Source organism: Anarhichas minor, unplaced genomic scaffold (assembly GCF_050575085.1).
Source record: "Anarhichas minor isolate MPS153535 unplaced genomic scaffold, ASM5057508v1 ptg000028l, whole genome shotgun sequence".
In the NCBI taxonomy this organism is placed as follows: domain Eukaryota; kingdom Metazoa; phylum Chordata; class Actinopteri; order Perciformes; family Anarhichadidae; genus Anarhichas; species Anarhichas minor.
The window spans coordinates 7888345-7900400 of NW_027466474.1; the positions used below are offsets into that span (position 1 = coordinate 7888345).

The window sequence follows — 12056 nt, forward strand, 5'->3', positions numbered from 1 at the left end:
CATTGCATATGATTGCACCCCGCAGCCACCAAATATCAGTGTGTTGTTTTAACTGGACCAATCCGTGATGATCAACCCCCCTCTGTCAGGATTAAAATCATGCTTGCTTGCTGTGATGTCTCTGCACTGATAACTTTTTTAGATGAGTTTCCTCAGATACATAAAATGTAGCAGACTGCACGGCTCTGCCATGTTGGTTTTAGGGGCGTAACACCCCCCACACAATGTGTTGAGGAGAGAACCTACCATCCCTTACATCCTTCGTGCCATATGAAAAGTGCTGAGCCTGCCTAAATGACCTACAGAGCAATATCAGAAGGTTGTGTGCAAAGATGGTTAGACTAGTTTGTTCTGTGACATAGAAATATTGTTCTGTAGTCCCTTGACTCTTTTGGATCTTGACTCAAGATCATCCCACTAAAATACCATTAAAGAGGCATCGTTAAGTCAGGGGGCGTAACAACCACCCATTATGTGTTCAATTCACATCAAGGTCAAACAGGTGTAACTTCCTGCCGCATTTGTAATTCAATGTGCATGATGAGTTTACAATTAATGACGATTCATGAAGCAACAAATTGAGACAATGTTTGTTTTTATATATCCTTGTTTGATCTGTCTACAAAAGTTTCAAACTGTGTACTCTGCGATGTTAGAAAGTAAAAAACAATTTCCTCTTATCAGGATGCTGCTACTGTTGTGCATCTAGTCCAAAAAGTAAAGGACAACAGGAAGAGTTTACTCCACCACATAAAGAGAGGCATGCAAGGCAGCCTCTGTTGTGGCCAGATACACACACACATACACACAACCACACACACACATTTTGATAAGGAGAACACGACTGGCATGAGGCACTTCAGTCAAAGTAAAGACAATAATTTCAGATGATCCCTGAACGACAGCAATCACACAGCAGCTTTGACTCCACCCATGCACACACACACACACACACACACACACACACACACACACACATACAGACAGTTACAAAAAAACATGGTTTTGTCATCCATTGCAATTTTATTTCAATGTTATATTTTTAATAAACGCTTAAATGTAGATCTCTCAACATCTCCTTTGTTTCTGCTTTTTAATTTTATAAATCTGGTTTTCAAACACACAAAGTGCAACAGATGCACAGTTGTGCTTTAGAGATTGAGTAGGGGAGAGTGGGACAGAAACACAAGAAGGCGTTGACATATTTATAGCCCCCAAGACTTAAACAGAAGGGAGGAGGAGAAGAAGGATGTGGGGGATAGGAGAACATAATGACAGACAGAGTGGGAATAAAGATAGATATTTATTTTTAAAACATCTGTTTTGTGTTGATTGAGTAGATGCACTCTTCGGACAGGACGGGAAGTTGAAAAGCTGGAATAGTCTTGTTTAACCATGTATCTAGTTTATATGTATACGCCTTGTAAACATTTTATGATATAAAAAGTAAAAAGGGATGAAAACGTACAATACTAAAAATAATCCTGGCGACTGAGCTGCATTATAACACCTAGTAATAAGTATTCCCAAATGTTATTTGTGGAAGCAACCATTGGTTTCTGTTTCACTGTCATGGCACCTTTACATTTTCCTGTATTCAGAGATGGGCAGTATTTCTATTACTTGAATTTGAAATACGTATTTCAATTACTTTTGAGTATTTTGTAATTTGTATTTGATATGGCCGATAAAAATCTCACGTAATTTGTAACAAAATACTTTAGAGTGGAGTAATTTTGTATTTAAAATACTCAAAATACTTTCTCCACAAATCAAAAAACAGTTCACGAGTTCAGTCTTCAGATCTTCAAGTTCAATGGATTGTCTGTCAAGTTAAATATTGTATCTGAGTGTGACAGATGTCAACTAGCTTGATGTATAATTGATGTCTGGGTCTGGCTACATAGCCTATTGTATATACAACATGGTGATGGTTGTAATATCAAGCTAGCGATCGATGCTAACATGCTAATGACGCTAGCATGCTGTCTAGGCTAGTGCATAGCCAGTGTTTAGCAAGTTAACTTATCAGTCGGGTAGCTAGCGGAAGAGAGAGATTGGGAGCTTGTATGTTCATGATAACCTTATCAAGAGATGTCTGACCATCTAATCTTGCACTGTATTACAAGTTATGCTGTATCTTCCCAATGTGAATGTCATAATGCCATATCAATTACTGGCAGATAATATAGTTCACAGTTAGCCAGGCTAACAGACAGTAGATGTCCATTTGTTAAAAAAAAACATTAAATATCCAATTTATTTTATTTAAAAGGCATATTATGAAAGTATTCTTAGTTTTAATATTTCATACATTCTACAGTTGGCCGGGTGGACAACATGTCTGTGACTGTTCTTCCTTTTTGTGGGGTTCACCAGAGCTTTGTGTACATTATATATAATTATATTATATTATTATTATATTATATAGCCCATACCTGAATGCTCTGCTATACCAAATTGTGAGAAAACGGAAAATCCAGAAAAAAGTATTTCCTATATTTTAAATACAAAATACATGTATTGTATTTTGTTACATTTTCTGGCACCAGTATTTTGTATTTTATTTTAATACATTTATTTGAGGGGTATTTTGTATTTTGTATCAAAATACATTTTGATGTATTTTTGCCCATCTCTGCCTGTATTGGTTATAAAAAATAAATACATTTGAAAAAATCAAACAATTTCATTGGTCAGCCATTTTCAAAATCCCATTAAACGCATGAGAACTTCTAAAGGGATTAAAAGATGTTAAAGCTTAGTCGAATGGTGCACCAGTTTATCCAGTTTTAAAGACTCTTTGGTGTATATATACAAATCAACAATACATATTACGGGTGAAATGTAAGTGGCAGATTGTGTGTCTGTGAGCATGTGCAATAAACTGCATGCATGCACCCACGTGTGCATTATATGTGTGTGTGTACAGCCACGGTTTCCACAGCAGATGCAGCTGTCTGGCCCGTTGGACTGCGCCTATGTCACTGGGACTCTATTTCGGGACCATGTGTTGCTCAAAAGGTCAGATAAAGAGGCATAGGCATCTTCACAAAGCAGAGGGTGGGGGTGTCTGGTGAAAGGGGGTGAAGGCGGGTATCCACAAACCAACATACACATACATCACAAACACAGGGGCAGCGCTGACAGAGAGGGGGAGAGAGTAAGACAGGAACAGGGCAAGCAAAGTAGAGTAGTGGGAAGACTTTGAGCAGGCTTCCTGTGAGGAGGATTCACCTTCGACTGAATGAGAACTTTCTAGGGAAGACAGAAGTGGTCGTTTCAGAGTCCTGGGGCATTAGTTGAAAAGAAAGTCTGATTTGACCTTTGATCCCGTGGACAAACAGACATTTATTGTCATCATGGATGGGGAATTGCCCAGCCAGGAGACATCTGGGTCTACAGAGACCACTAGTCAGACTGACACCAACAACAACAACCAGGTCTGTGTGTTTTTGCATTTTCCTTTTAAGTTGCAGCTTTAAAGTGTTCACACTTCTAGCAATGACCGGTGTCACCATCAGTACCAGGAAAAGGCAGTGAGTTTATTTGTGGCCATGGCAGGTGTTGTGTTTGGACAGTTGACGTGGTTTTGGCTGAATTTGCTGTGCTACACCTGTTCTTACTCCTGGCTGCAGAGCGTAACACACAGAGACACACAAGTTATGCAAAGTGGAGTTTCCTGTTCCCTCTGATGAGTCACCGGTCCAAGGTCTGACCTGGTGTGACTCTTCTTGCTCTGACATTTTACCAGATTATACATTTCAAAAATCATTACATTCATCTTTTAAACTGAAAATTCTGCATGCCACATTTTGTCTCGATGAAATCCCTAAAGATTTTGTTGAAGTTTCAAAAAAGATTGTATGACCCTCAACTGACTAATCACACATTTTCTTCCTCAATTTGATGGAACAGCACTCATATCATAGGAAACGACTTTATATTTAAACGTAGAGAGTCAAGGGGGTTTTGTTTATTGATTAGTTGTGGATTTAAAAATGTTTCCTTGGAATGAAGTTGACCCATATTTTAGGGTTCGGGTGTGATTTAACAAAATACAAAAGGAACATTTTCCATCTGAAAGTTCAACCTCTCAGCTGTGTTCATACTCAACAAGTCCCAGAGTGGAGCTTCAGGTCTCACGTTACATCAAGCTTTCTAGTTTGAGGACCCTGTGTGATCCCCAGAGGAAAGTGTGGACACTAATTTTAGAACATCTTAAATAATGTTTTTCAAACACAAGTCATGTTCTTAGGAATGATTCCAAAAAGTCTGTCACCAGATTAACTGAAAACTCTTCTTTGTACTTTTTAAAATCCTTTAAACAGAGACCTTAATGTGTCTCTGCAGTGAAACTGGAGCAAGAAAACAACAGAATGTGTTAGGCTTCCACTCATGTATGTCCTTTAAGTTATAATTATAGTTTTTATAAACTAAAACTCTTCATTAGCTCCCAGACTAATAAACATGTCTAATGAGTGAAGTGAGGTGACGATATTTTATGTAGTTGTGAGCTACAGCTACTTCCCCCATGGCTCAGTCAGGCTGATTTTAAATGATTTGCGTTTGACACATTGATGAGTGAACAGGTCAGATCAGAAAAATGTTTAAAATATTCATTGACAGATACATCAAGATACATTATCCTACCTAAGAAAATAAATAAACATATGTTTTAGTCTGCCATTCGATCAATACCTTGGCCAAGGGAGAATGATCATATTGGAAATGGAAGTTATACTAAACTCTCTTTTATGCCGCTTGTCCTCCAGACTGATGAGCCAGAGCTGGAGGAGAGTAAAGACCCAGGGAAGGAGCCTCCAGCAGGGGAGACAGTGGAAGGTCTGGGGGTAATGAAAGTGGGGGAGAAAGGGGAGGAGGATGCAGTACTAGAGCCGGTAGGAGAAGGGGAGGCCAGTGCTGGAGATAAAGACAAGCCCCAGACTCCTCCATCAGAGCATGCTGAAGGTGACGCTGAAGAGGCTGGAAATTCAGAAGACAAAGCCTCCACTGACGCTGATGTGAAAGATCCTGAACCGACAAGTGGAGAAAAAGATGGGGAGGGAGAGAGGGAGGGAGAGAGGGAGGAAGAGAAGAAAGGTCGGCAGGTGGAAGAGGTCAAGAGTTGCGAGACTGAGAGAGATGGAGAGGAGATGACAGACAAAAACAAAGAGAAAAAGAAGAGTAAAACAGAGGGAAAGGCGAAAGAAGCAGAAAGAGATAGCGAGGAAAAGACAGCAAAAGAGGCAGAGAAGAAAAAAGTTGAGGAAGTTGACATAGAAACGAAAGACAAAGCAAAGATTAAGGAGGTAGAAAAGCAAGGGAAGCCCAAAAGAAAGAGTGGTCCTCCCTCTTCTTCTGTGTCCCGACCAAGACAATCTGCACGCTCTATGAGAGCAGCAGCTAAACAAGACATCATTGCCAAGTTCCAGCAAGGTGCACCAGAGTAAGTGATTGTACGATACCAGTATACCTCAGTGACAGTAAATATGAAAATTAGGGTTTCAGTAGAAAATGTGCGATATTGTGTCATTTGTAGGACACCAACACCCCGCAACTTCAAAGTTCAGAGGTCATCTGCAGCTGCTGCGACAGGAGCTTCAATCAAACAGAAGATGCTTCAGTGGTGTCGCAGCAAGACTCGCAACTATGATGTGAGTTCAACACACAATCTACATCACCAAATTTCAAGATTTGGCGCCCATTTGGGACAAGAGATTTTACACAATAACATGAATAAGCCTTGGTTTGTCTATCTTCCTGTCCCTTGACCTTTTAGGGTGTCGACATAGAAAACTTCTCATCATCCTGGTGTGACGGGTTGGCGTTCTGCGCTCTGATCCATCGTTTTTTTCCTGATGCTTTTGACTACAGCTCCCTAAGTCCAAAGGAGAGGGAGAAAAACTTCACTCTGGCCTTCCAAACTGCAGAGTATGGAGTATTTAACTACCTCCCCTTCATTTCTTTTCTCAGTTCAGATCATTATCATCCCACAAGAATACATTTGTTTTGCATCAAGGCAGCATGAAACATTAACACAATAACAATACAATAAGACAGATGGCATTTCAAGTACTTCTTTGTCATCCAGTATGCACAACAATTACAGAGAAGCAGTTGTTGTTCTAACAATGTTTACACTCATCAGGACAGAAACATGAGTCCAAATGAATGATAACGTTGCTCATAACTCCTGGAATATATATAGGTATGATAACATGTTCGCCATTTCAACTTGACGATAAGTCAATGTTCTCTTCATAACTTGTTTCTGCTGCTTACAAGTGGCCAAAACAATCTGTTAGTGCATGTATGTTGCCTCATTGCCCCAATTTAAAATGACCACACCCAAATCAGTGCAAAGATCAGGACTCTCTTTCTCTCTGTAGTTACTTTTCTGTATGTCACTGTTTTGTCTCACCTCAGTTCTCTCCTTTCCTTTCCTTTCCTCTCTGTCCTCCCCCCGTCACCTCACTCAGGTCCCTGGCCGACTGCTGCCCTCTGCTGGAAGTGGAGGACATGATCATGATGGGTAAACACCCGGACCCCATGTGTGTATTCACATATGTCCAGTCCCTCTGCCACAGCCTCTCTAAAATAGAGAAAGAGAGGAAGGACAAAGAAAAGGAGGAGAAAGACAACAAATCTGGCGATGGGGGAGAGGAGAAAGAGAAGGGAGAGGTGTCACCGGAGGGGGGTGAGTCTGCTGAGCACGGGGCGATGGAGAGCCAAGAGGAGCAACAGGGAGATATTACAGAGACAGAGGGTGCTGGCAAGGAAGAAAATACATCAAACAGCTGTGAGAGGGAGGAGTGTTAATCAAGACAGAGTCCTCAAAAACAGACTGACTGCAAACAGAAAGACTGAAAAGACCAAGAGGATGGTTAATGGCTGTGGTACTTCAATGAGTAAGTCTTAGTTTGGTGTTGGATTGACTACTGGCAATGTGACTTTAATTAGCTATATTTTTGAAAGTGTATTATGCTGTGTGTTGATGATTTTTTGCATATGTTTGTTTTGAGATAATAAATGTTTAGTCTAAAAAATAATAAAATGATGAACTTGTGAATTAGAAAGTTGTTTGGGCAGAAAATCTTTGTGTTGATGTGATGCTCAGCCAATATGAATGGGAATGAATGACAACAAGTATAATGGATGATCGAATTTTCATAATTTTGCCAGTTTGTAGTACACAAATTATATTACTTTATACAAAAGCAATACAGTGGATAAGAATCCATTGTGATTTTGAGCCAATAACTATAGCATACTGTTCTTGTTCTTTATCAGTGATGACGCTATTGTTGTTGTATGTTGTTCAAGGGAGGATCTGAGGTCTACAAATAGCAGGGTTTCCCCAACATTAAAATGAATAGCAGTGGATTACCAGCTATAATAGTTTCTAATAAAACAAAGATTTACACATGAGTCAAAAAACAAGCCTTTTTTTCCATGTAGTTTCACTCTATCATCTCTCAATTAGACCATTAAGATATCATTGATTGTGTCTTAAATAATTATTTTGTATTGCTCGTTAATATCAGAGCCCAGGTTAACTGTTGAGGTTTTATTATAAATCAATACATAAACAATTCTGACCAGATAGGCTCCAGAATAACCAAGACAAACATGAACTAAACACAGGAACTGAAACTGCCCCTGCTTTCTATGGGTTACGGTAACCAGCCTCGCAACCGGAAAAGCCATTGTGTTGACCCTTTTGTTTGCTAACCCAACGACTGCGTGGAGCTCTTTTTCTCCCCCCCTACGTAACTCTCGGAGGCAGGAAATTGAAACATGTCCACAGACATGCCGCCGGGCAGTCAGAATCTGGAGTCTCAGCTTTTGTCCATAATGGACGTGCTGGTGAAGGCGGCGGTGGTGGAGATCAGTCAGCTGTTCTCTGAGGGCTCGTCGTCTCTCCGCCTGCATCTAACGCAGAGCGTGAGGGAGAACGAAGCCCTGAGGATGCGGATGAAGGTGATGAGGAGCGAGCTCTTCTCCCTCCGGCTGCAGACCAGGAACAACCGGCCGGTGAGCCGCTTCTCCCCGATCAGAGGGAATATCCCCAAACCACGGGCTAAAACACACGGTAACGAGTACTTTTACTTCAAACGAGTATTTCGTCAAATGCAAAGTTTCAACCAATTTAGTTTTATTCTAATTAAAACGAGCTGTAACAGTTGCTGTTAGGGTTCTCGTTCTAAAAGCAAACGTTAATGAACGGCTGTTTTTCATCACGTGACACACACACAACAACATGGTTCTTTGCTCTCGTGTACCCCGGAAGGTGGTCCATTAATTAACTGATTCACTTTAATAACATGTTTGATTTATGACTAACGTTAGTTTAATTTAAGTTCATTATTATGGCTAAATATAGAAATATCTAATGTTGATTGTATTTTGGCTAGAGTGTATAAAGTGAATGCACATTTTGATTAAAACTAGTTTATCTTCTTTAGATACATCACTGACTCAGTTGTGACCGGCACGATTTCGATTAAATATTGATTTAATATATCTACCTCTAACTTAATATATTGCAAGTTAAAATGCTGGACAAATGATCCATGATAATTGTTATTATGACTATAATGATGTCACCTTGGACTCTAGGAAACTGTGATGTTTCACTATTTTAATAAACATGCTTCTACTTTTAACTTGTTCATCATATTTTGGAGACTGTACATTTGTTGCTTTTTGATATGTTATAACTAATGAAAAAAAAGTTTAATTTGAATGGGGATGTATTGGAGTTGGCATTAAATCATCAAAATCTCAAATAATATACATGCTAAAGAAACAATACTTGTTACACAGGGGCCCAGTGGGGAAGTGCTCCACATATTGAAATATCTTATCAATAGCTTCACTGTGTGACCAATTATAAAGCTCTTACTCTGTAAATTGGTGAATTCACAGCTAGAAGTATGTGCAGCATGTTTAGGAGATTGATGTTTGTACTCGGCTTCTTGATGTCTTTTATTCCCTCTAGTTGTCATTAAGCCACCATTGGCTCCAAAGCCTGTTGTGGAAGCTGCTTCTATCTCTCTACGATTGGAGAGCAAGATTTCCTCCTCTGAAACTCAAGTGGAGGTAAAATACATTGCAAGTACTTTCAGTAACTAAAAGTTTTTTTTTGTTTTTTTTTGCTCATGCGTAAATATTCTTATTTGTTAGTGTGCAGATGTGGAGAGCCCAGATATCATCCTGATCAAAGATGAAGATGACGTGGGAGGATGTGGACCAGTTGGAGGTGAGTAGTCAACAGACGCAGGAGTATCAGTCGCATGTAGTGTCTACACTGACAATGCGTAGTTAGTATTGTTAATTGTAGAAATCCATTGTTAGTTTTGCCTTTTTAGGAGATTTGTTGACATAACATTATTTTCAGTCAGTACTACAACGTAGACTTTGCTGAAGCTACTTAAAGCTTCTTGATACAAATGATGTCCTTGTATACAAGCCCCAGTCTAAAAGTTTCATAAACCAACTGATTAAAAAAGTCATTTTGTGGTTTGTCTTTTTAGGTCAGGACGACTTTGGAAACCACAGCACGCAGGCTGGCGTTTCTACAGGGACTCCGAATGAGTCCTGCCTGACGGGTGATAATGAGGAGCTGAGAATCGTGAGTGTTCACGGACGAGGGGAAGGGCCTCTGCAGGAGGAGAGCGACTCCCTGTTTACTGCCTCTGAACTCCAGGCTTTTACCTCTCTGTCTCCGGACCACAACGTCAGCCACGACAGCCTCCTGAATTTCACAACTGGTGCCGACGACAGAGCCCCAACGAGAGGGATGCCGGATAACAGAAACAGCCAACTGGAGCGGAATCATTCCACCCAAATGGCTTCAACGAAAACACAGATAGTAGGAGCTGACGGTCAAGTGGGGCACCCCAGTCATGTCAGCCAGTTCGCCCAGCAGCAGAACATCTTCCCTCACGGCGTCAGCAAATCCCTGGACTGCAGCTTCTGTGGCGAGCGCTTCTTAAGCCGCGAAGACCTGATCGTGCACCGGGCGAGTCACACCGGGGAGTCGCCCGTTCTTTGCACCTTTTGCGGCAAGTCGTTCGTCAACAAGACCACGCTGAGCATCCACATGCGCATTCACACCGGGGAGAAGCCGTACGCTTGTGCGCAGTGCGGGAAACGCTTCACGCAGAACGGCAGCCTGAAGATCCACCTGCGGACTCACTCCGGAGAGAAGCCGTACACCTGCAATCAGTGCATCGCCAGCTTCAACAACCCCAGCAATCTGCGCAGGCACATGATCACACACAATACAAACGGGGTGCTCTGACCATGAAAGTACGCAAAGATATAAACGAATTAACATGGAATTTAACATTTTTCAGCATGTTACTTTTACTGACACTTTGTGTATTTGGGTGCTATGTGTTTCATGTGTGTTTGTGTAGTTGTCAAGAACCTGTCGTGGGTCAAATGTGCTTGACAAGTACATTTGACCCAATATCAATGGAGTGTTGCGTTTCAACATAAGGGCACAAACAAGCCTGATATCTGTTCAATAAGAACAGACTTTTTAATTCAAGGAAAACAACCTGCTGAACTAAAATGCCTTCATCCTTCCTTTTTTAAACTGTCTTTAAAAGCAGAAAAACGAATGCCTTATTCATCATTCAAGGAACATATACAGCATCTTAATTTAATTTGAATTAAATACATACTCAAAAACATGACCAGCTCTGCATATGATACAACTGTAGCTCAATGCTAGATAAGTAAACATGCATTGTGTGAATTACAGTCATTATTAGAAACATTCACAGTTGCTATCTTGAGTTATCTGACAACACATGCAACACATGAGAATCTTTCCCATGGTTGCAGGAGGAAACCATGTGCACAATCATGTGAACACTAAGCGTGCAACACATGCAGATTTTAATCTGCATGTGTTGCCATAGGTGTTATGGATAAAATCTAAAGTGTGTTTTCACGATTTTGATATATATTGTGATTTATACCCATCATTGATGTGCCCACATTGGCCTAATGCAGATATTAAAGGGAGATCATTTTATAACCTGTCTGGCAAAATCAGTTCTGATATGGTTAATACATTTCTACTGATTGCCAACCTTTGGTATAATTTGGTACAAATGTTACAAGAATGCTAATGTTGAGTGTTTTAAACTGTTTTGAAAGTTTCTCACATGACAGAGTTGACAACAAATCCCAGATACACTGACTAAATGTCTGACTGATTTATCAATCTGAACATTATAACTTATTAGGAATTTAAAATGTTTGCTTACTGTATAGTAAGCTGCCTTTTAAGGAGACACGTTTTATTTCATTAATATGTGTAAGTGTGTGTTTCATTTAAAAAGCAAACTACCTCCACTGTTGTCTCTGTTGCAGCTCTCTTATACTCTTTTTGTACTTCTCATATAGTTTCAGAATGATTGCAATAATCATTTTAGTGTGTATGTTTGTGGATTTGTATCCTGGATATGCAATTATTAATAAATATAGATTTTTTAAAACAGCTTTCAATGTCTGACGAGTCACCTATTATTTTACACCCCTAGGGTGCAGCATTGTTTGTGTTCCCAGTGATTATTGTGACTCAGGTTTACTCATACTGTTGCGCTGTGGGGGGACTCTTAAGGAAACTGGGGGAAATTCCTTGCATTGTTCCTCTTTCCACCCTGCCCACACTAGAGTGAGGTTTATCGACATCCTACTTGTTTGGCTTTGGTTTCACTCAAAGTTTAAAAACAAAAAAGATGGGCTTTTATCAAACACTACTACATAGTACTAAAAGTGCAATAATTACTGTAATATCAAGAGAAAACATGATGTTGATGCTTAAGTTGGAGTTACAGTCGTGCAGAGATCACCAAATAGTTTGGCTGTCAAGCATGATTCATTTGAGTCAAGTGATTGCAGAGGAGGTTTTCCATCAATCTATTTACTGATCGGGCACATGCGGAGGATGTGATGGTCACTGGTAGGGGTTTTATGTGCCAATAGTTTTATCATGTTGGTGTGGAATGCTGTTGTACTTCCACAAGAAATGC

At 40.2% G+C, this 12056-nt stretch overlaps 2 protein-coding genes across 2 annotated transcripts; both read left to right on the forward strand.

Annotated features, from left to right (window-relative positions):
* The first annotated feature begins 3175 nt into the window (after positions 1–3175).
* On the forward strand, positions 3176–7176 carry smtnl1 (smoothelin-like 1). Its single transcript, XM_076103886.1, has 5 exons — positions 3176–3443; positions 4776–5449; positions 5543–5657; positions 5783–5934; positions 6483–7176. Exons 1-5 carry the CDS (start codon positions 3363–3365, stop codon positions 6820–6822), a joined length of 1362 nt encoding a protein of 453 aa, XP_075960001.1. The 5' UTR covers positions 3176–3362; the 3' UTR covers positions 6823–7176.
* Positions 7177–7705: 529 nt separating this feature from the next.
* On the forward strand, positions 7706–11529 carry LOC142962716 (uncharacterized). The gene is made up of 4 exons (XM_076103340.1): positions 7706–8095; positions 9005–9105; positions 9190–9265; positions 9540–11529. The coding sequence occupies exons 1-4, from the start codon at positions 7801–7803 to the stop codon at positions 10307–10309; spliced, it is 1242 nt and encodes a 413-aa protein (XP_075959455.1). The 5' UTR covers positions 7706–7800; the 3' UTR covers positions 10310–11529.
* The last annotated feature ends 527 nt before the right edge of the window (positions 11530–12056 follow it).